At 36.9% G+C, this 25,506-nt stretch overlaps 1 protein-coding gene and 1 long non-coding RNA gene across 2 annotated transcripts in view; one reads left to right on the forward strand and one right to left on the reverse strand.

Annotated features, from left to right (window-relative positions):
• LOC142044698 (uncharacterized) lies at nt 1-25,505 on the reverse strand. Its single transcript, XR_012654398.1, has 3 exons — nt 25,430-25,505; nt 2,058-2,129; nt 1-124 (listed from the first exon to the last, which is right to left on the reverse strand). It is a non-coding gene; the product is annotated as an uncharacterized LOC142044698 (long non-coding RNA).
• MYO16 (myosin XVI) overlaps nt 1-25,506 on the forward strand; it is a 384,622-nt gene that overhangs the window by 257,655 nt on the left and 101,461 nt on the right. The window contains exons 18-23 of the mRNA XM_075057405.1: nt 3,117-3,234; nt 4,006-4,077; nt 4,687-4,828; nt 13,259-13,331; nt 22,870-23,022; nt 23,634-23,834. Of these exons, the coding sequence (XP_074913506.1) occupies nt 3,117-3,234; nt 4,006-4,077; nt 4,687-4,828; nt 13,259-13,331; nt 22,870-23,022; nt 23,634-23,834 (759 nt within the window). The remainder of the gene's footprint in view (nt 1-3,116; nt 3,235-4,005; nt 4,078-4,686; nt 4,829-13,258; nt 13,332-22,869; nt 23,023-23,633; nt 23,835-25,506) is intronic.

Here is a 25,506-nt window from a genome sequence, read left to right on the forward strand (position 1 = left end):
ACAATCAAATCCCATATGAGAGAAACCTCATAAAACCAACAGGAATTTTTTCCTCTTCCTGATTATTTCTCTGTCCCTTTTAATTTTGTGAAAAACTTATTCCAAATGCCTTTGCTAGCAGCACCTGAAAAGAAGTAAATACATATTTAGTCAAACAAAATTAGGGCTGGGTAACTTGAAAGAGCTGGCCTAACCCCCAAAAAGGCAACAAGAAGATAGGTCTGATGTTTGTCTTCAAGCCCATAACGCTAATGAAGAAGATAATTTGGAAAATAAATCAAGAAGTGGTTCCGGAGCACAGAGGTGTGACAGGAATCAGAAGAAACGGAGGGCTGAGTATAAGAACTCATGTAAACTGTGTAATTCCTTTCAGGATGCTAGAATATTTAACAAACTCCCCATATTGCTTACATATGTATATGCTATCTAGCACACTGTAGCTGGGACACTTCTGCAAAACAAATGGATAAGCAACAGTAGTTCTAGAAAGAGGTAAAAACTTATTTACCCCTACATAATATTTAGCATCACAAGAAAAATACGGAGGACAAGTTAATGTAACAGTATGCTAGATTATCATAAGAGCTGACAGATGGGCAACAACTGTAATAAAAAGTGTTCAAGGGCTATCAGCAAAAAAAATTGTGAGTCTGCTGAAGTTGTTATTTAGGTGTGAGGTAGGCTTTTGTGGTGATGGTACATCATATAGTTGGGCATTCCCCAGTTAAGGTAGTAACAAATGTTCTTTGGTAACCTATGCCACCTTTTAATATAAAGTAGTGTGGGGTTTTTCGTGGATATTCATGTGGCCATGTACAAAATTGAATACATATGGCTAAATTTGACAGAATTATACCTTACTCTTAGTGGCTCAAGCTCTGCACCTGTAGACTTCACTAGCAAAAGTTCCAGGCACTTAGGCATTTAGCCCAGTGTTCACAGATGGGCGAATCTCTCTAGGTCTTCCATTAACTTTTCTGTTCTGTTGAGGAAGGGGTTCAGCCCGTAAATAAATAATTGAATGCATAATGAATCACATTCTAGAAGCCTGCAGAAACTGTCTAATAACGCTTTGCGTAACAGTATTCTTTCGGATCTAGTACTTCAACTTCACTTTGCTCGGAGTTCTTGAAAGGAAGTAAGTTGCCTCTCAGAAAAATGTAAATCATCTTCAAGGCTCCTCTATATCCAGACAGCATTAGAATAAACATTTAGGAGGGTAGAAATCTGTGGAGCTCCAGAGTACTGCAGGCTGATCTCCTGTGCTGGAGGTTAGAGGGGAATATGTAGATAAAACACATCTAAAATTTCTATCCATTACTTCTGAGGTACATGGAAAGCTTTGTATGTATTACTCCTTGACCATCTAGCCACATTTAATGATAGAGGAGATTAACTTTTTGAAGAACTACATAAAAATTCCTTAGCAGTCTTTAATGGTATCTTGCAAAGTATGTTAATGTTTATTAAAAAATTGTTTTAAAGTTGAGGGAGCATGCATCTTAGAGCACAATGAGAAAGTGTTTGAGAATCTGGAATGTGAAATAAACCTGAGGCCTTAGCAAATCACCAGAATAAACAGCTGTCCCCTGCTGCAATTCAGTGCTGTAAAGTCATCCCCAAACCAGTTCTGAACAATTTAACAAACAAGCAAGAAGTATGCTGTACTAGTGTGCCATTCCATCTTGCCTAAGAGGCCTTCCTAAGAAGCAGGGTATAGCACCCTGGTTTGAATGCCATATTAGCATGACAGTTCTTCTGTTGTAAGAGCTATCTTATTCAGACTTCGCCTGTATATATTGCTTTTTTTAATCTTCAGCTTTGGTACTGTGTAATACAAAAATACGGTCTTGCCCTGTTTACATCTATCTCATACAGTAAGAGATCGAAGTTCTTGTCTTAAAATGTAGTTTAGAGAATGAAATTTGCTTAAACAGCACTGGAAGCGCTGTTGTCTGTACCCCAGAAAGACTGAGCTTTTTTTAATGCCTTCTGGTGATGGGTGTATTTATTAGAGAAAGGAAGAAGAAGAAGAAGAAAAGCTGGGGTTTTTTTACCTGTTGCTTTTGCAAACTGATGAAAAGTCATCCAAGCTTGGTTTCAGTGTGTTCTGAATTCATTGCAGTCACCTGAGAATAAAGGGGATGTATTGGCTATTTCATTTGTAGTGTATTTTTTAATCTTATTCTGAAAATTCCAGTATGTGAGACTTCTCACTGCCACTTCTACTGTTTCAGTAGAATCAGGTTCCAAATATTATTTTTCAAAAATATTTCCTGAATTATCTGTTAACTTTGCTGTGCATAATGCCATCTAATGCTATAGTGGATATCAGGTTCCCTGTTCTACAGTTTTTAAGGAGCACCATTGTTATGTAACTGACCTTAAAAAAACCTTCCAAACCCACACAATTTTTTCCATGTCTTAGCATTTTTGGTTCATATTTCATGGATCATTTTTTTGCTTGAATTTAAAAACATAAAAAGACCCCAAACAAACAAGAAATTAGTTCTCTTCTTGCGGTGGTAAAAATGAGGCCAGGAAAAATCTAGCCCTAATGATAACTGCTTCACAGCCTAACATGCAGTCATGGGGGGAATCTGTGGGTAAGGGAGATTGCTTTTGTTTCTTTAGACCTTAACTACAGCTTTTACTACCAGGAACCTGTTACAATTTAGAGCTAGACGCTTGGTTTGTGAATGCAGTTGGCTGAGGAAAAACCAAACCTTGCTATTCCCAGATACAGAAATACTCTTGATGGAAATTCTCTATGGAGAAGACATGTTTATTTCTTGCAGAAATAATGCATCCATTAAAGATACTTCAGTATTTTTTTATCACATTCTGAAAAACTTTTTTAACTCAGTAGTTAATGTGATTTACATTAAAACAAAAGAAAAAAAAAAGGTAATCTTGTTGTTTTATGTCCTAGATAGGTTCCAGTTTGATTTTGAAATCCAAATTTCCTGTTAATAGTTCGCACAGGAATACTTTTTAATGTAGCAAATGCTGATGATACAAACTAATAGAATTTGTATTTTTATAAAGCATCGCCTTTCACTGGTGTGCCCAACAGATCTCTTCTTTATCTTTAATTCTGCATAAAATATGTGCAGGAGGTGGAGAACCTGTTTGTAATTCTCTCAGCAATTCTGCATCTTGGAGACATTCGCTTTACGGCTCTGACAGACGCTGAGACAGCATTCGTGTCAGACCTGCAGCTACTGGAACAAGGTCAGTAGGACGTGACCTTGGAGCGCTGCCCACTTGGTCCCTCAGCAGGACAGTTGCGCTGATCCACCAACAGATGGAAACACAATTCCAGGGAGACCAAAAAGATGACCTCTGAAAATTCGTGTTACTGTGGGAAGGCATTATCCAATTGACTTCAATGTTTTATAAACTATAGATTTTTATGGGATGAAATAAAATGCTAGTATTGCAAATTATCTAATTTAAAGTCTTATTTAATGGTATCATTTGGCAAAAGAAATTGTACAGTGCACTTTGTGCAGTCTTCTTTTAAAATGCTCTTGCGCTGCTTGTCAACAGCTGAACAATTTGCATGGAATTGAATTCCTTACATTCAAAGTCTGTGTCTTAAAAGGGTCTCTTGTTTCCCTGCTTTGAAGTTTGCCCTCTTAGTCACTAACAAATCTCCTCAAAGTGGCTTATGGATACAGAATGTCAATAAGTAGCATACCTTAACTCTAATATGAGAGGAAGTCTGCCAAGCCCTGGGGAAAGACCCGAGAATCTTTAAAGGGGAAAGCAAGCTGTAATGTAATATACAGATACGTTCAAACTTCACAAAAAGCTGATTATAGTAACCCAATTTTATGTGTTTGTTAATTTTGATTACTCCTATGACAGCACTCTTTCCTTTAATGTGTCGGTTCTTTCACTATTAAAAAATGGCATCTACATAAGAAAATCTGTAATAAAAAAATCCCAAACACAGTAGAGCACAAATCAGGCATTGTTGAAATTCTCTTTTCATTTCAGTTGCGGGGATGCTGCAGGTTTCACCAGATGAGCTTGCTTCAGCCTTAACAACTGATGTTCAGTATTTTAAAGGTAATCTTTTCCAAGCTTACATTCTCATAGATCAGACCTGGTGGCATTTTGATCCTTCTGATTTGAGAATTTTAAAAGCAGATAATTTTTGTTTCTTATTTCTTGTATGGTCTTGCAAATCTTCTCTCTGAGGAATACGTAGGATTACCTGCCATGCAGTAAGTCAGACTGGGCCACTGAATTAGAAATGTCTTTATAATATGGAGCAAAGCAGTTCCGCAGTCTGACGCTGATGGACTCCTAACTTGATTAATCTTACAAAAGTATGTCAAGATAACAGATTAGATATTAATACTAGAACTCAAGTCAACAGGGGTGTCCTGAAAAAGAAAAAAGTTTTGAAAAAGTTCTTTCCAGTAAAATGCTAGTTCTGTGTGGTACTCATACCCTTTTCTATTGAAAAAAGTACAAATGTACATGTTTCCAAACTGAAGATCTTGTGAGTGTTGACAGTCTTCTCATCTTTCACTGGAGGCTTCAGAAAAAAACTAACACCATGTATAGGTTTGGCAAAGGAGAAGTAACTGTAACTACATTTATTGTAACTAAAATTACTTAAGTCAAGCTTTACAACATGCTTTCATCTCCATTTTCTGCTTTCTCTTTTAGGAGACATGATTGTACGGAGGCACACTATAGAGATAGCAGAATTTTACCGCGATCTCTTGGCAAAATCTCTATATGGTCGTTTATTTAGCTTTTTAGTCAACACAATCAACTGCTACCTTCAAAATCAAGATGACACTGGCAGGTAGGAGTGCCATTACAAACTATTAGGTGTGCCATTATCTGTTCAAATCCAGATCTGTAAAAGAAACATAATTCCATCATTTAAAGCATTTTATGATAGCATGGCAGTGATGCTTGAATCTTTAAATCACTGGCCATTCCTTCAAGTCATTTCCTCGGTAACATATTTGTTTATTTATTTGTTCGTGTAGGGGGACATGGTACTTAATGCAGTAATCTGGATTGGTGGTTAGAATTAGTAGCCTTTTAAGAGTTGAAAATGCAGAATAAGCAAACTCTTTCAACAAGCAGAAAACTGCTTGTGTTTTTTTTAGTGCAGAATATGCTTTTTCTTTCTCCCCAAAACTATGACCTTAGCACAGGGTATTAAAACCAGAATTTTGTTCAGAGGCCTTCAACTGAATGTTTAAACTTCACTGAATTAAATGTTCTAAGAATGTTCTGGGTGTCTCTAGGTTATCATCTGCTAAATTCAATGCTGTTGCTATCCAGTATGGTTCCTTGAAAAAAAAAGAATGCTAATTAATGTCGTCAGTGGAGCAGTCAAGAAACAAACAAAACACAACAAAAAAAAAGAACTCTTAGTAGCATCAAAGTAGCAAACTAAGACAGTATACCTTATTAGAGGATCGTATGCAAGTGACTTAACCAAGGTTCAACATCTCACATGCTCAGATGAGCTTTCTTATGAACATTAAGTACAAGATGTCTTGGCATTATTGCTAAATGGAAAACCACAAATGACAGATGTGGAAATTCAGAAAAAGAGTAAGTATTTTTCCATTATATAATGTCTGCGTTGGCTTCATAGGACAAATATTTATCAGGCGCCCTCTTTTAGAGTTTGAAAACTTTACAATCTTACTTCTATTCCTATCCAATTTGTAGACCAATTAGTAATAAATCATATTTCTATAGGTGTAGCTAACAGAAAAGTTAGCATGCCTGAGTAACTCAGAGCTTTCTGCACACAAAAGCTTTCTGTCATTATACGTACCACCAGAGTGCCTAGCTTCTTGCTGGAGGCAAAGGGAAGGTTTGCCAGTAACATGGAATGGTTTTACTTGTCTGTTTCTGATTGTACAGCCCCTTAGAATTGCCTACACCTGGACAACCAAGCTAGAGCAACTTTCCAATCCATGTCCTAATTTGAAATACTGTGTTTAGAACAGGGAAGGACAGTGGCATGTGGTCACATTCAAGTCTTCCCCATTCATTCCTGGGACTTATAGAACATGGGCTTAGCTCAGTGCATGTCTGTGACAGACAGCAATCCAGCTCAGGTATTCCTAATTATGGTGAGCTCATTTCTAGTGGTCATTGAGGAAGAAATCTAGAATCAGTATATTAAAAATCTACTAAAATTATTTGAAATAATTTTTCAATGTGTAATTTTGAAGTTTTGAAATTTGATATCTCACAATCTTTCAGAACAGGGTGTTGTGTACCTCTGTTGTTGAGTAAGGTAAACCTATAATTTCTAGGTATCATAAGATCTTCAAATAATGAAAGTCAAATCTGTTTGTATATTGTTTACCTTGCAGTCTCCTTTTAGTGCAATCATATGTGTCTAAGGTGGCTTCTACCTTGTGGAAATACTTCTCAGTGAAACAATTTCTACCTGTGTGGTAACTTGAAGACTATGTGGTTTTCTAAGTCCCAGCTAAAACAGGACAGCTGTTTGATGTTGTCAGGAATGAGGAATTTGCAATAGTTTTATATTATACCCATGCTTGAAAAAGGGGAGTTCTTTTAGGCTGGGTAGAGGAAGCTAACTGGCTTAGGATATATTAGCAATGCTGACAAGACGTAATAAATTTTGGCAGGCCAAATTCAGCCTCAGGTCCCTTTCCAAACTTGAAGCTAAATAGCTTATTCGAAGTGAAAATGAAGTTGACAGTCCTTCATTGATATTTCAACCCCAGTTGAGCTAGCCAGCTTAAGATAAAAAAAATACCTCTCCCACCCCCACCTTTTTTTTTGGTCCAGCCTAATCATATTGCATAAGCTGTAGTAGTAAATCAAGGCATAGCACAGTTCAAGATGCAAGTTGGATTAATGCAGGTCATTTCATGAATCTGTGATTTGTGGTTCAGATTTACTTCATATACATCTGAGCAATTCTATGAATTAGTGGCATTATACCTCCAGTTTGGTGCAGTTTTAATAAACGTCTTAATAAAGATCCACCAAAGACTTTAACTAATGTGGCTAAATAAGCTTGATGATACATTTCAAGCCACACTTCATTGCCTGGTGAGAAACTTACACAGTTACTACTTACCAGATGGGGTGAAGCCTTCATCAGAAACCTGGAATAAGGTTTCTAACTCAATTCTCTTGTTTTATTGTGAGGTAGCTTAACTGTACTTCCATCCAAATTCAGTGAGAATTTATGAAGTAATAAAATTAGATTTATTGGCTTAGTAACTCTAAGAGAAACATTTGATCTTGGCATTTTTGAGGAAACTAGTTACCTGAGTTTAACTTTTATGCTGAAGCTACTAAATTTTGGTCATTAATACTGATTTATATTTACCATGAAATAGCTTGTGACTGGTTTCAGGCAAAATAAAAGTGATGATTGCCATTAGATCTAAGGGAAGGGGAGATGATTCTATGAAAAGCTGCAAAGACCAAGCTCTAGAGGTATGAAGTATAGACATTAAGTGTTGCCAGAGTCCAGCAAATTCATCACTTTATAATACTATCCAATAAATATAAAGCAAGAGTTCTAATGGCAGTGTTAAGTGAGATAATCCCCCTTCAGAAATGTTGTTCTCCTTCATAAAAAGTTACTTACTATTTTGTCTAGTTAGAACTAAATTACAACCATGGATTCTAGTTTGGACTGGTTGCAAGGTACTTTGAGGTATATTACTTTATTCATCTTGATATTGTTTCAAAGAAATTCACTGGGGAGAAACTGGTTTTCTGTAATTGGCCTCTAGAATGGGATTAGAAGAAAGCTATTAAAATTTCTTACAGGTGCTTATATTTATTTTTTTTAAGTTTAATATTTATATTCACTCATTTATATAATTATTTCCTATTACTATAAAAATCGTCCGGGTGAACTTCTTCTCAAGACTCTTAACTCTTCAAAGTTTATGACTGTTTTACTTCCATTCAAATAAATATGCTGATTTTCAGTTTTGTAGATAAAAGAGACTAGAGCATTCATGGTTGCCTAAATGTGGCATTTCAAGGTGCTTGATTGCATGTTGGCAAAGTTGCATCTAGTGATCCAAATATTAGTAATAAAATGTCTTAAGATGATGTTTTAAGAACTCATAACTCATTTTGCAAGAGGACTTCATGCTTATGGGGACTTAAGAATGTCTGTGAACTCTTGTGAAATACTGTTGCTCTTTTCTGATGCAAAACAAGCTAATTAGGTATATATGCTTGAGAACATCTTGATATTGTTTTCCCTGCCTGCTAGTAAGTAGAAGGCATGATGTTTTATCAGCTAGTTAGCAAAGAGTTTCTCTCTTATGTGGCCGGAATATGGGGCTAATGCCAACATGCTTGCTGTATTACAGACAAGCAAAGAAAGCTAGCATTCAGTTATACCCTCAGTCTGTATCAGCAGGTGAGCCATAGGAGATTTCTGTTCCAAATAGAGCATATAGAATATTTCTAAATAGGTATTTTCTGAAAGCTGGTGTATTCTGGCTGTGTAATCTTATTCCAGTGAAATTCAGATATTGCCAGAGGGTAGCAGTGGCAACACTTATTTGGGGAAAAGAAGGATCTCAGGAGTCTCATTTACAAACTTTTTAATACACATCACCTGATTTATAGAACAAGATAGATATTCTGAAATAGAAATCCTCCCAGTTTAAGTAAAAAAAACCAGAGCATAAACTAAAGCATTCATTTATGTATTATTGAACCCAGTAGAAGCGTGCTGGCAGTGCAGGAAGGACGGAAAGAGAGTTCCTGTTCAAAACATGAATGCACAGCGTAATGAGAATTGTCTCTATATGTGGAGGTAGGGAAATCTTTAAAACAAACAAACAGTACAAAGCATCTAAAAGCATATGGTGCATAATACCATGTTTTGAGATCTGCTTCAGTCTGGATCATTTCCCGTGTTTCATTAAACAAGACAATGCTGTTTTTTAAAACATAGAACAAATTTTGCTTTGAAGAGGTGGGGAAGAGTATGTGCTACTGATGAGAGGGCTATAGATCTGGAGTCTATTAGCAAACATATTTCTCCCTTCCTGCCATACCTGTCAAGTCACTCAAAGAAATGTTTGTCAGATATGGAGCCAGTGTTTCTTTCCACTGTGTCCAACCACTGTCTCTTATCTGCACCACTCACACCTGGGTAAGATAATATTAAAAGAAAAATGACAGTTGTTGAGCAAGATGACTAAGAGATGTGGCAATGACACCATCTCAGCAAAAATCTCAGAATCTTAAAAAAAATACCAGAAAAAGCACTCTCAAAAGTCTTGGAAAGTAGTTTGGTTTAGTAATTGTTTCAGATTAAGAACATAGCCAACTGGGAGTATTCAGCCTGTTCCCTTCAAGAATCGTATTTATGACAACGGGTGTAATCAGTCCCCCTGGGAGAACTGAGGGAGTCTTAATTAGGATTCTGAGGGTCCTCATTTGAAGGCTAGGTTATATACTTCATCTAATCCTAGAAATATTTCCTCATTAATCAGTATCACTTCTAGTTTATCCAGATCAGACATAAGCCTACTGGGTTCCTTCTGGTTACTGGCAGAAGTTGGGGGAAGAGCAAGAAACATTTTATCTGGGGCAGATGAAAAGGCACATTAGATCATCCTGCCTCCACAGATTCACCTTGCTGCTTTACGTAGGCAGACTACAAAAAATGACGATGGGAATGAACCCTATGGATTTCAGAGCTGAAAACCATCTGGGATGAAAAAAGAGTGATCAAATAACATCCTACAGGTTTGCCTGAAGCAGTGGGTCAGAAGTATTGTAAAGGGAGCCAGGAATGGCAAACAGGTCGAGAGCATCTCTTGATGAATGGCAAGATGTCTGCCAAGACAGTAGATCATCAGACAGGATGTCTTCTGTATGTGTATTGTTTTTAGGAGTTGCCAAGAATTTTTATGTAGTTTCTTTATAGTGCAGTTGTTAAGAGTACAAGATCAAAAGGTATTTCTAGTCTATAAGGACACATTTACAGAGATGTCATTCTGAGGAAGAAGGCAAAACTGGAGACATTGTAAAATATTATCAGTTGAAATGCTCTTTTATAAATCACAAAGATCAAGTGAGTTATGGTTAACATCCATGCCTGTTTTTAACTATTCACAGCTATGTACTGGTCTTAAGAGATAAAAATGTTCTTCAAATATTGGCAAGTTGCTGTTTTTCTATGCTAGGAAATATCGTCAAACTTGAAATCAAAGTCTCAGTCCCCACTAAAACTGTAGCTGTTTTATTTATACGTAGTTAATATTGAATATCTGAAACATAATGGGGGAAAGGGTCAGTGATGTTTAGTAACCATAAAAGAATAAAGTAAAATAAGGGGATTTTTCAGAACAAAAAGTGTTCTTTTCTAATGTTTGTTCTTTTAGACACTAGTGACATGTCCTTTCATTTGTAAACATGGGATCATTCATGCTTTGTTTTGCCTTGGGAATCTCTGCTATGATTAATTTAAGGAAAGTAATTTTGCTGGAATTAATATGATTGACAGCTAGCCAAGAAAAACATATATGGACCCTCCCTCTGAGAAGAAAAGTGGTATAAAACAGAAGACAAGAAGAAAGAAAGAAAAAAAGCAAAGTAATTTGTAGCCACATGTAAAACAACACTTTTAATTTTGTTGTTGTGCTGTCTGTTGCTATTTAATTTTCAAAACCTGAGCAATAATTTAATACAGAAAATTACTATTATGGTTAGTGAGACTTTGCACATAAATGCCACAATGTAGTAATAAAATGTCACTATTGTAGAGGATACAGAGCCTTGTTCTGTTATACCTGCCCTGTAGGCAAGATACTAATTATGTAAAACCTCCAGCTCTTTTTCATGTAGTGTGTGCATCTTCTAATAATACAAGACCAAGATTATCAAGTGGAGTTCATCAAAAACATTGGGATGACATGTTCTCCTGTCAACAAATGCATCTCCAGCAGATCAAGATATTTCTTAGAAATATTACAGTTTTCATAAGAAATGTTATTTGAGGTAGGCAATAGGCTGGCTGCTAAGGCTTTAACCTGGAGTTTTAGAAACTAGGGCCAGGTTCCTGTTTTGCCTGATTTGTAATAATTCATTAAGTCAGTTTGTTCTGGCCTTTTCCTTATGCAAATGTTTATATATTCCTTGAGAGAAAGTGAGAGAGACTAATTTGACAAAATAACAGTCATGGTACTGAACTGGGTTGTAAGCAGTCCAGCCTCAAATCTACTCATTGAATCAGACAAAGAAGGGATAAACTGTTCATCCGTGTTAAGTAGTTCTTAATAACTGTGAAATATAATGTAATATTTCAGCTGCTGTGCAATATTACATAGCAGTTTTATTAAGTATTCTGAAATTCCAAACTACTTTTTTCCCCAAAACTTATTTAAATAACATAATAATTCTGGCTTTTCAATATTGGTCTGAGTGAGTTTGTTTTTAAAATGTCTCATTCTTCTCTACAGAAATGGATTGGTTTTGTTGAAAACATGCTGTGGCAAGGAACGTACACCCATTTCTAATCAGGAACATTTGAAAATGAGGCTTACATTTTAAAACACAATTTAAATTGCACTCATTGCTGGAGATGGAGTTGGTGATATATCTTTATGCTTCTTGTTGTAGAAATTCCCTCGGAGGCTAATCGACCTCACGATAACCTCTCCTGCCCAACAAAGTCATTCTAGGTTAGATTTATTATGCAACTCTCTATGCCTGACATTTACGCACGTAGCCAGTCTTGTGACTATCTGTAGTGCATTGAACCAGTATGCCTTAGAAATGAAGACAAACTTCTTGGCTGTGATTTCTGAAGAAGGGTCTCCTTGTCCCTGAGGATCGTTTTTCCTAGCTTGTTTTATAGTACTCAATATTTTTATGATTTTACTTTTTTTTGTTTGTTATATGGGAATTTATTTTCAGTGTTGGATCCTTTCCTAATTAAATGGCAGTGTTTACAATGACTGTAACAGAACTATAATAAAGTACTTCAACAGTGGATCACCTTTTTCTCCCTTACGTCTGTATCCTGCTATACACATAGATTTCGACATAGAGGGAACATGGAGGAAAAATGTGGAATGAAAAGTAGATTTCAGAAACAGCAGGCTGTGATATTATTTGTATGCATTTACAAATTATGTTGGCAAAGAGAAGGGAAAACCCATCTGCTTTAGAAAGTGTCCATCTCCTTTCTCAGGAAGCTGAATGATTTTTCCTATTCCAGACAGCCATTGGCTATAGTGCAAAGTCTTTCATCCTGCTGGCAGATCATTTCACTCTGGAGACAGTCCCACTACATTCACATAGGCAAACTGCAACAAATCTTTGACTGTAACCCTCTTTTTCTGTTCTCTGTCTAATGATACTGTGAAGAAAATAAAGAAAACGCCAGCCTCAGTGAGCTCAGAACTTTCATATCTGTTCTCAAATCATTCCAAAGCAGGCAACAGGATATCCCAAAACATGGATTTTGCTCCCCGTAGTGAACTTGTTTTTTTCTCCAGATCAGGTTTACGATGACTTAGTCCCAAGTAAGTACAGAATAATAACACCTCTGTCCCTTTCTCATTTCTGCTGTCCCAATCCTAGGTGACTGCCCTGCCCTTATCCTTCCACTGGGCCAAAATAAAAACCCTTTCCTGAAAGCAAGCAGTGGCACATGACAAATTAGATGCATTGCCAACAAGTATTTTTTTATATATATTCAGAGAGGAAACATCTGTCGTCTTCATTGACTGTTCTTTCCCCTGAGAGATGTAACCTCTTGTGCAGCCTGAGCTAGCAGCCGCTACTTGATGCTGGCACAGAGAGGACTCTGGCTTAACAGGTTTCCCTTGAAATACCTTTAGTAGGAGCAGTTCTGGCTGTCAAAGAAATAACTGGAAGGGGTAACTGAGTGCAACCAAGCAATTTTTAAACTCTCATCTGAGCAAACGGATACCTATACCTTTAGAAACTGGACTTTAAAGAAGCTAAGATTTTTTTCATTCTCTTACAAATACAGTTTTTAAAGTGGCTGCTAAAACAATCTTGAACACTGCTTTTTTATTTATGTTCATTACAATAGGTTGGTGGGTAGAATTTTGATTCAGTTGTATATGTGGTCTGCTTGTATATTTTGTACCATGTTTTTGAAATACAGCCTGCTTCGATCCTAGAACAAATACTTTTGTCAGAAACAACAGGTGCATTATTCACTTGCCTGAATTCTTATTATCTGTAATTTTTTTTTTTTTCATAGTGACCAGGTATTTGAAATTGGAGTACTGGATATTTTCGGATTTGAAGAATTTCAGAAGAATACTTTCGAACAGGTAAGTGGCTATGTTTTGCTGAATTTACTGTAACTGTTAATGTTAAATCTTCTATTAAGGTTTTGGGTTTTAGCCAAAATGAGTGTTTTGATCAGAATATAAGCATACGTGGAGGCGAAAATTTGCTCTTAAATTTTTTTCTTCCCATTGTGCTTATATGGGTGTGAATTAAAACACAGGCTTTGTACAGTTATTCATCATTTTAAAAGAATCTAGTAAACATGTACCATAATGATTTGGAAGAGGAGTAGTATCAGCACTGAAAGACAATCTGAGGAAAATACTTAGTGTTGTCTGTTTTCATGCTTCTGGAAGTGATACTTCAACTAGGTCAGTGAGTAGGAGGACAATACACTGGTTTGGAAGAAAGATCAAAAGGTCTTCAGAAGCCTTGGAGAAAAAATAGAATGAAAATGCTACATTATGCTATGTGCCGTTACTGGCAGATTCACCTCTGTGTGACTTTACAATATGTGACTTTTTAAAAAATTGAATTACTTCAATGGAAAATAAATTAAACTTCAGCTTACTGAATGGTTAAAAATCCATTTAAACATATCAAACATTTTTTGAAAGTTATGGAACTGTTTGGCCACGTTTAACATTAGTCTCTGAATACCAAAGCTCTTGTGAATTACATATTTCAGAAAGCATTAGCAGCTCTACACAACACGCTGAAAGAGATGTCTAAGTTATTGTTCAGTTGTTCATTCATTCTGTAATGCAGCAGCAGAAGATCAAAGCATAGAATAGAAAATGAAAGCATAGAAAAGAATAGAGATGGCATCAACAACAAAGGACCTGTTGCTGTTTGAAATAAGAATTTGCCCCTTCATCCCAGTCAATCCATTGTTTTATGAATCAACTTTCTAATGAAATAGGAGTTAGAGCCACATTAGTGCAGTTCGTATAGCATGTTTACATTGCTACCCAATTTCCAAATGTTTGAAGGCACAAACAGGGCGAGCTTACCTCTACCTTCAAAAGGGCATGTAAAAATGCAATAAAACATATTCCAGGTCCCCTCTCACAAAACTCCTTTTGCTGTTACAGTTCTACCTTGCTTGAACATTTCCTGTATTAAGGACTATTGATGTGTGCCAATATTGACAGTCATTTACTCAGTGTAAATGTCCACTTTGGGGAAAAATACCAAGTGAAAAATAAAAAACATTCTAACAGACTGAATGTATGCAAAAAAATTTCTGTAAAACCTACTGTTTAACAAGGATAAAGTATTCTATGCATTTTAAATGCATCTCAAAAGAGAGGGTTGCATCTTGGGACTTACTGGTTATTTTCCTTTGACTCTGTTCTGTATTGTTTTTTGTCATGAAACTCATATAAGTTCTGCAACTGACATCATGAAATACCATGAATTCCAATTTCTGTGGTAAGTAATTTTCTGCTTAGTGACTGCAGAGCACATTTGAAGAGAAAGTAGGAGATTTAAAGAAAAATGAGTAAAAAGCAATTTATTTTATATCTGCATTAGCAAACATGATAATTTCAAAGTCAACTTTGCATTTTTATTTTATTTTTTCTAAATAAATGTATTTCAAGAGACTTGTCCCCCCACCTGGACTGAATGCATTTTGTTGAGTAGTACTGAGTGATACTCTGAGTAATTACCTCAGAAACTACTGAACTGCATTCCTGAAAAGATAGAATAGAGGTGAGGGAATTACAGGGTTCATTTTTATATGGACTCTATAATATGATTAACACATCTCATTCCTGAAGTGATAGGTTGCAGTTTCAGTGAAGAGAAGCAGTTTGTATCCCTGCGTCACAGTGTAATCATGCAGACATACCCAAAACAGTCTGCACTCAAAAGCTGGAGCTTTCTAGCAGTCTCGCCTAGTTCAGTATTCTGCTGGGCTTGTTAACCGTGAAGGTAAACAGGCTTGTTAGCCCAGATAGGGTCCTCATGCAAAACATTGCATCATGTCTGCAAACATGCCCAGTGTCAAAGCTTGTGATTGCAGAATGTTAACATTAAATGTTGTAGCCAAACAGCGGAGGAGCCATAAAAATACTTTTTTCATTACATTTAGATTAACATATTTTGAAATGGCACTACAAAAGTAATTTGGGGAAAATGAATCTTTTGTTTCAAATTAGTGTAAGGCAAGGCATTCTTTATGAATCCCGTTTGCCTGCTTTCTTGGAAAAAAAAACCAAAACAGCTGTTTTCAAGAAAGATTAAAACCTCCTGATTGCCCATATCTGGGGGCATTCCAAGCAGCTGCGTGAATCCTTCAAATCAGGACAGTTGATAGACAGTTTAGTATCATAATTAAGAGAGCAATATGATACTAAATCACATGTCAATTTAAGCAATTCATTTTAATAGGCTGTATTTGAAGACGGTTCAGGAAGAGAGAGCTGGATAAACCAGACAGAATAACTTGTCCACTCCAGTGAGTGTATTGGAATGATAAGGCATTAAAGAATTGAAATGTCAAAGGGAAACGAAGAATTGGTCTAGGAATGGTTCATGAACAATGCATAGGACAATAGATGTAAAAGAACTAGAAAAGGTTAATTATGTCTACACCAAGAATCTGGTAACTTCTGCAGGCAAAATGATGTGACTGACAGCATGCTAGGAGAAAAGTTTCATAGACGGTTACAAAGAAGGCAGCATTAGAAGTTAAAACCAGTATTAATCAAATGTTCAGTTTTCCTTGTACTTGGTGAGCATTGGTAAGCCTTCATTTTATAGAATATATGTGTGATACATTATAATAGCAAAAATAGGACATGTAATTCTAATACCAGTAAATAAGTGTATGGAGTAAGTGATAGTGAGCGGAGTTGTGATTTTTGATATGAAATTTAAAAGCTGAAAGACAGGGGACAGTGTTTTTAGAAGCCACAATCTGAGGGAGTCATTGTTCAATAAAGACTGAAAGCTTCCGAATTACCAGGCCTCAGTGAGCTACTGCTCATCAGCTGAGCTAAGGTAAATCACTACAGTACACTTTTAGCTCACCCCAATTACAATTTACAATCACTTCCTAGCAGTGTTCATTGGCTTGGGAACAGCATTTTCCTGCTGTGCCAGAACAGCTTTGTATACAGCCACCCTGGAACATGGTCAGAAGTGAGCACACATTTGTCTTTCCCGTTCTATACAGAAATGGCCTTCATTTTGTGATCATTTCAAGAAATAGGAGTGCTTTACCAAAAATAGCAATGGCAGTTTTCAATGGCAGTTTTCAATGTTTTCTTAGGTTTCCTTTTTTGAGAGGGTCTATATTTGTTTACAGCTTAATCTGCACTCCTTTAAAAGTAGAAAATGTCTGCTTCTCTTCCGATAGAGTTTAAAACTAGGTTAGATCTTATTCACAGCACAACTCCAAATAGTGCAGTCAAGGAATGCTGCGATCTTCTTTATACCTTTATGCTAATGTATTCTTTGACCACAAGAGCATGCACACAAATGGAAAGAACTCATGGCCAATGAATCTAACAAGTGATAAGCAGGAGGGAAGGCTGATAAAGTTGCCTGTACCATTTTCACCTAATTGTTTCTAAGAAAACTGTATTATAGCAGAAAAACCAGACTTTAGAGTAGCAAGAGTTGCATTTCTTCTCCCTGCAGAAAGTCAGGTCTTTCTACAGAAACAGAGGTCTGTAGTTGTGGAGGCATCATAAAGAGCAATAATGCAGTTAAACAAAATGGACTCTAGTAGAGTCTTTCCTCTCTGATGTCTAATTCAAGTGGTAAACTGAAAAAAATATTTAGTTCTTGTTAAATAATGTGTTTAAGTCTTGCATGGTATTTTGCCTTTGTAGACCTCTTGAGTTTTGCAGAAGAAAGTATATATCATAACCTCCTTTTTATAGGAAATACGAGTAATTTATCTGAATTAGTTCCGCAGGTCATGGAAACAGGCAAGTGTTTCTTGACTCCCATTCAACTCTATACCCATTAAAGTACATGTGCATTATCCATGTGATGCAGTAGAGTGTTGGGAGAGGCATGGCCCCATGGCAGCTCTGTGCAGCACATCTCTGGCTACAGAAGCCAGCTGGCTCCGAGAGCAGAGAGCATTGCCTGCCCCACTCCGGACTTCAGAGTCACTATGGTGAAGCAGAAGAGCTTGTGCAACCCAGCTGTGCTCACAGGAGTTTTCACCTACTTTTATGATTAGGTGTGGTAGGTTTTAACTTCACAGTGTGTTATTTCTTTAGTTAATCCTGCTGCGACTTTGTTTAATTTTGTCATCTGATCTTTCCTAGCCAAAACAGTCATAACAGAATATTTTGTATTAAATTGCATTGCCTCAGCCATGAGACCACTTCTAGCTATCCAATATGAGCTCGTGTTGCCTGTTTTGTGGATGGATAACTACAAGTTACACGACTTAACTTTTCTACAGTCATTGCAGTCTCCGTGATAGCAGATGGGAGGTCACGCGCACAAGTGTCTGCATTTGGACAGTCTGAAAAAGCATTCCAGTATTTTATTTTATGCAGAAGAAATCGGCCTTCTTCACTGTTGCCTGTCCAGAGTATAGATGGATGGTCCTGCTTGTCTCTGCTAGCCTGTGCTGGTGCACACCGAGCTCTGATACTACACAGGGACTTGGATGCAGAACCTCCCGCTGCAGTTCTCAGTGCTGGGGCATTCCTTACTCCCCACAGGATGAGGGACAGTGCTTTACTAGCTTAACTCAGCCTTTAACAGGGAAAAATAACATGATATCTTAAAGTCAGAGTTTTGCTAGCCTCCATGCACAGGAGGGTTTTCATATCCTTGTTGTGGAGCGGCCAGAGCCAGCCGATCCTTGGCATCAGGGAGCCGGGCACTGGGAGGACGCGAGTGCCGGCCGTGCCCTCCCACACCGGCACCATCCCGCAGGGCCTGAGGACAGTGGACAGAACCTGGGCCAGTAATGGCGCCCGTTGACAGCCCTGACATGGCAAGCAGTGAGCTGGGGCTGGGGTCCTCTCAGGAGCAGCTGGAGATGGGGCTGGAAGCTGTCACTGCCATGGTGTCTGCTGGGACTGGGCCCATGGGCAGGGCCTGGGGGGGGCCCCAAGGAAAGCTGAGCCAGGCTGGAAAAGCCTATTCCTGCCCTCAGGGACCCGGCGACCCTATGTTTTAATTTGTTCCTCGACCCAGTTCCTGTGGGTCTTACACTCTGTATGGCTTTTGTCATGGTGTATCCCTCTTCCTTCTCAGTCCCTTGGGTCTTTTTTGCAGCCTGCACACATTTTTTTCCATTTGTGCAGGACGCTATTGTCCATGCAGTATTCCAGTCAGCCACTGGAAAACCAGTGTTACTCAGTTTTAAAGTTGGCTTATCAGGTACCTGATGTTAAAATGTTTATTTTTAGTTTATTCTTTTATGGTAGACACTTTGTGGCCAAAAATAAAATAATTTATCTAAAATTGAGATTCCCAGCTAGATTCAGTTTGTGATTGATTGGTGAAATGCTGCACAAGGACATTTATTAACTGTTATCTCACTTTTCCAAGCAGCACCCTTTTTTATCTTACAGTCAGCAGTATGAGCGAAAAAATAATTTGGAACTATTTCAGTATCTTTAATTCCAAATTCTTTCAAGGAAAGACTGTTGTTACTATGCCTGTTTGTTTAATACTTTTATATGTACAAAATCAGCTGAGGGACTATTCCACTTTGTATTGAAATTGTGTCCCTTCTGGAGGGGCTTTTCGGACCCTCCTTTGTGGAAGGCTTTTCAGATGACAGCTACCCATAATAAAATTTTAATATAGCACTGGGTTCTGTTTTAGTTTATTAGAGGAACACAGATCAGCTAATGGCAACTGACCCCAGAGACAACATGAACTCCCAGTGAAATAAAGTTCTTCTGACAGAGAGGCAGAAGGACTATGTTTGAATTTGTTGGAGCTGCATGGAAAACAAGAAATCTGTATTAGGTCCTATTGCCCCTAAAAAGCAAAGGAAGAAATGTAATGGGTTCTGGTTTTGTAACACATTTATTAAAAATATTCTGATTGGTACTCTACATAAAGAAAAGGATGTGGAAATGTTTGGGTAGCAGGTACAAGGGGAAACAGTGATGAAGGTAGTTCTGAGAAAAAAGTGATCCATCAACCTTAGGTTTAAAAATATTTTCTGGGTCCAACCTCAGTAAATGGAAGGTGATTCTGCCTTCCACTGTCTTAGAATTACATTTTTGAGAAATGCTAGAGCACATCCTTGCAAATTAAACTTGGCGTTGTAGCTTCATCATCTTGGCCCATAACATACGACTTGATAGATGTGTTGATATGACAGCCGTGAGCTTTACTCCATGCTCTCAGTACGCATCCCTTGAGAGAGCTAATCCTTCTTCATGACCACAGGATGTAAATGAGCTTTCCAAAGGGTGTTCACATCCATCGTTCCCTCACTGATTGTCACCAAGTTTTCTTTTCACAAATTTCCTTTTTTTGGCTATGCTTTTTCAAATAGTTATTTATATAAAGTGAAGAGCAGGAAAATTTTATTAGTCAAAAGTGCTTTTCTGTCTACAGAGCACAGTACAATTTTGGTCTTCTACCTAAATTTGAATTTGGAGTATACTTAATAGTACTAATCAGTCAAATGTAGTAAAAGAAGAGAGATCAAGCTAACACTGTCTCTAATGTGATGAATACTTATTCTTTTTACCAAATGCCACTATATTATTTTCCAAATTCTACAATTTGGATGATACTTCGAGTTGTTTGTTTAAATGCTTGAACAAGACTTTTTTTTTTTCTTCTACTTTTTAATGAAGACTTGGACAAATAGATGGTGTATTTGTTTTAACTAAGACATAACAGTGAGTTAGGATTAGAAAGGAAGACAGGTAAGAAGATTTCTTACAGAAGAGACGTGCAATGGAGCCAGTAAGAGGCATGTAAAGAACAGTTTAACAATGGTTAATGAGAAGTACCACCATAGGTAATGTCGAGTAATGCTGCAAAGTAAAGCAAATAAACAATGCTTAAAGGTATTCCCACAACATTTGTTTTAGGCCAAAATTTCATTGTATTTTCTTTTATTACTATTATATTTCCACCTAATTTTCATGGGTACAATTAAATACATGCTTAAAAAATGTAGTTTTCTGAACTTTTCATATCTTTGGACAGAAAATATGTCATTGTTTTATATAATACTTCATATAACGTGGAGCAAAAAAGTTGTGTTAGCAAAGCTAGTTTAGTTCATTTTCATCTGATTCCTACATTTCAGCTGTTTTAATTATTATGCCAACCTGTGTCAAGCTTTTGAACATTATTACTTTTTCCTAGCAGGTTGTATAAAACATTGAAATGGAGAAAGATACGGTCAGAGTGTCTTGCTTTTCAGCAGCCTGTGGCTGGTCTGCTGGTTCACGTTCTGCAGAGCTGTTACTCACAGCCACTGCTAGAGAGTGCAGCTTTGGAGCAGCTTGCAGTGTGTATAAGCGCTTGAGCTTGCTTTCTGGTCTGGTTTGCATAACTTTACTGTCATTATGGCAAATCTGCCGATCTGAATGACAGCGTTCCTTATATTACTAAAATGCACACCAGTGTGTGCCATAATATACTGATCAGTGGAATTTATAAATTATTTTTTTTTCTTTACCAGCCCAGCATGTTATGTATGAGTTTGAACAAAATAATACACCTTTTACTTTTGGCAGTTAAAACCAGTGCTATTTATCAGATCTTTTTAATTCTTCTTGAATAGTTTAATATGCTGCACAGCCAGGTCCTCGAGTACATGTATTGGTTTTATGTATTTTAGGAGACTGGCAGATGATAAAACAAAAGCTTGAGTTTATAGTGATTTTGTCAACTTTTCTTATGGTAAAATATACCTGTGTAAAGTTAAACAACATGGTTCTCTAAATAACTCATTTGCAAACAAAGATATACACAGCATGCATCATTTTAAGCCTTTACATACCCTGTGAAGTATAAGCCTGTAATGTTATGTCTGTCTTCTAAAATGATGTTACAAAGCTTCTGAAAAGATCTTGTAATTAGAATTGGAAAAGTGATCAGTAAAGCACATTTTGCCTGCCACAAAGTTTAAAAAGCTGTCTTTTTCCAGAAAAGAAGTAGATAGTGTAAGTCAGTTGTATACTTTCATTGTTAATAAAATAACAACCTGAATCTTTAGAAATCCCACTTTTAAAAAACAGTGGATTTACTTGAGGCTGTCTTTTGTCTGCACTATCAAGCATTAGTAAAGACAGTTAATTACATACATTTGGTTATAAAATGGGGTTTTGTTTTATTTCTTCTTACTGTTATTCATACTAGTCTATTTCAGTGTATAGCAAGTGCAAGTTGACTGTACTAGCATGAGGTGTTAATGGAAAATTCAGGCAACTATTAAACATTACTTGGGTTCTTTTCCCTCATCTGGATGTTAAGCCATGTAGTTTTGATCTAAATATTTCATATTTTTTAACATGCTGATGGAATTACTTTTACACACTTCATTCATGGAAGATACAGTTTATGGCCAAAATAAGTAAGTGACTAGTTTAGTCTGAAAAGAGACTGCATGCAAGCATTCCTTGCATCATTCCTTATATAAAGGGTTCTTCCACCATTTTAGGAGTTTCTGTTTTCTTAATTTCTTAGTGATAGGTAGTATAGCATTGGAGGACATTTTAGAATTTTCCACTAAATTTTCCACTTTAATATCAATAAAATAGTTAAAACATTTATTCCACAAAATTATTAAATATTTACTTTTTGGAGATCGTGAGTTTTGAATAAAATACAAAAGGTCCCAAATCAGCTAATACAATTCCCACCTGTTTTTAATTGAAAATCAGGTTCCTATTAAACTATTTATTTTGCAAAAGTGGCACTATACCTCCTACAAGGCAGTCAAAATATTTGAGAGGCTTTTGTATTAATTATGTCTTCAAACTCTGAACTATTCTATTGAAGACCGTTTTCTTGCCAGCCTTCCCTTAGAATATCAATAAAATGGAGAGAAGCATCTAGTAAAATGTCCGTAGGTGTTTTATAACATATTTGGGCAAAACACAATGAGTTCTTCAGAGACTGCTTTAGACTTCAGTGACATCATATGTGGAAGCAGAGTTTGAATGTCTTTGTTAATATTGAACTAACCAGACAGTTGGGATCTTAACCAAATATGTAGTTATTTTTTCTAAAAGCACATTGCATCTGTGTAATCTTCCTGAATATAAACTGCAGAAGAGTATTAAGTGTACCAATTTATATATAGAGTCATCCCACTTCAATCAATGGAATTAGTGTAAATTTGCACTGTATTTGACAATGCTGGTATTGGATGATTCTTATGTGGAATTCACGATGAACTGTGCAGGCAGAAATCTGTTTATTCCCAATTTAACGCTAATAGCTGTTAAAATGTAAATTTTGCGGGGGTCTTGCTAATCTATGGTCTACCAAGAGATAACATGTTGTGGATTGACATTTCATCAAATTCAATATTAGACATGCAGTAAAACCTACACCGATGAATTATGCAGTAAACTTCTAATACTCGTTTTTTTCTTGGTTATACAATAGCTGTGTGTCAACATGACCAATGAGAAGATACACCAGTACATCAATGAAGTGCTTTTCCTACAAGAGCAAGCAGAATGTGTACAAGAGGGAGTTGCCATGGAAACTGTGTATTCTCCTGGTAACCATACTGCAGCCTTGGATTTTTTCTTTCAGGTATTTTCCAGATCCATTTTACACCATATATATTTATACACAGTCTTTACATGTTAGACTAGTACAAGCTTTTGCCTGCATTTTCTGATTCATGAATCTGTAGAGAAGGTTATGGGTCCAAAGAGACCATAGAGTGAGCTGTCTTAACTGCCCTCTTTGCTCAAGGGCTAACAGAGATGTGTGACAGTCCAGAGTTGAAGGAGACGGTACAGAAACTCCTTGCCCATACTGATTCATGCGTAGCATCTATGTGTCATGCAACGTCCTTAATGCAGCTGTAGGACTGACGAGTCTCTGTTGTAAGCCTGACAGTTCCTTTTGTGCCTGGAGCTGACTTCTGGAGTATAAATTCTAAGAAGGAAGTAGCCCAATCAGTTTCCTACAAGATATCATTAGTTTTGGCAACTGAAATAGTATTCCCTACACTTCTTGCAGAATTATCTGATGTACCTAGCCTTGGAGACTTATCGGAATATTTTAACCATTTTTTCCTTTTCTTTGAGGTGATACACGTTTCTGTTTACTAAATTACAAGCTGTATTACTCTACAAGGAACAACTGAAAATCTATTGCTCCTGTATAAGACGAGAAAAATCTATTTTTCATTTCAGAAACCATCAGGCTTTTTGTCAATGCTGGATGAAGAAAGCCAATCTATTTGGTCAGTGGAACAGAGTTTTTCTAAACGCATTCAGTCCTTCCTGGATACATCAGACACAAATGCAGTATACTCCTCCACAAAAGATGGAAATGGTAACCTTGCTCCAAAGGATCAGGGCTCCACCTTCACTGTTATGCATTATGCTGGGAGGGTAAGTTGTTTGAATGATGGATTACACACAATTAATGAAAAAGAGTAAGCAAAAAATTCTGCATGGCTTCTCCAACTCCTGGCTATAAATAACAGTTCACTTTCTAGTGATGAATTTTCAGAGGACAACTTAGAATCTGAATGCAGTATCTAGTGTATAAAATCTGTACTTTGTATCATATTATGCAGTATTTGGGCTACCTAATTCTGGCTCCTAAATTGTATCTTCATTGTAAGCACTTCATGAAGAAGGGAGTGATTCAGATACCTCAGCATAAATGTTTAATGCTGTTTTAGTTGGCTGTCTCATTGCTTTCAGATTTTTTTCCAGAACAGTATAGGTTCCCTGTAGATACTGTGCCATATATGTAGATACTGTGGATACCAGCATGCATCTGGTAAAAGAAACCCCATGTTTTTTGGTTAGTAATCATAATCAAATATATTTTTTTTCCTTTCTTTTCTTCAAAATTTCAGAACATGCTAAGTGTCTCTAAATATGGCTGTAAAACAGGATGAATGTTTTGCATTTCCCCTCCTGCAATGTTCACTGGAAAAGCATAATCGATTCTGTTTAAATAGGCCTCTTACCCTTTGTTTTCTGATACTCCCTCATTTTCACATTGTCTCCACAACCACCTGCAGCCCAAAGCAAGCGAAATAGGTGTGTGTTTAAAGGGATAATCTGACTGTTGGCCCTTCTGTGTTTAATCTGACATGCTGCCACTTGTCTCTGTTCAAAGCACGGTATTTGGAATGAGCTCATGAATGTAGATTGTATGAGCACAATACAGTGGGGGCTTTTAATTATTATTTTTCCAAAATTTCCACTCTTAAAAGGTGTGTTCAAGACTTGTCTCCAAGTCACCAAAAAAAGACTTGCTGGCTCTGTCATATCTCAAGGTAACATTATATGCCCTGAACTTTGCAGAACAGATGAGAGATTGCAATGTGCATGCACAGGCTTCTTTAACCAGATTAGGGTCCTTTACAGCAGTATAAAGGGGGGAAGGTCTATTTTGTGGCTCCTCATTTGGAAATGAAGTCTATGGAAGTGTTGAGTAGTGTTCTGATGCAGGCAAATTTGTTCCTGCCCAATGATAGAAATGTGATCATTAAGGAAGGGATCAAGACTGTTTGGGCAGTGCTTAAATTCCTAACCTAAATAGTCTGAATAACTCCCTGGAGGCTCTTCTTTCATCATCAGACCCTCTACTTAGACTCAATTTATTTGCCAAAGTTAAGTGGTTTGAATACCTTCACTATTGGGACTTTTCAGTAGGAATGCAGGCACGCAGTGGTTAGATAACAGCACAATGAAGATTTTGTGAAACTTACTAGGACTTAAAGTGATAGAGTTAGGAACTGACTGTGGACTCCACACATCTAATTTCATTTATAAATCTGTTCTATACTTGTTAGGTAAATATTTTTTCAGGGAGTTCTGTTGTAGTTATAAAAATTTATCACAATAGCTCTAAAAGGTTCCATACACCAAAAAACTGACATGGAAGCAGCATCAAGGCAGCTGCATTAAAATCACAACCAGAATAATAAGCACATTTTTTCCATATGAAAACAAAATGTTTGTCTTACCCTCTGAAGAAGCACTCAGTAGGAAGATGTGTTAAGGTCAAAGTTTCAGGTGCCTAGTTCTGAGAGTTAAGCTGTGA

Source organism: Buteo buteo, chromosome 25 (genome assembly GCF_964188355.1).
Source record: "Buteo buteo chromosome 25, bButBut1.hap1.1, whole genome shotgun sequence".
NCBI classification, from domain to species: Eukaryota; Metazoa; Chordata; class Aves; order Accipitriformes; family Accipitridae; genus Buteo; species Buteo buteo.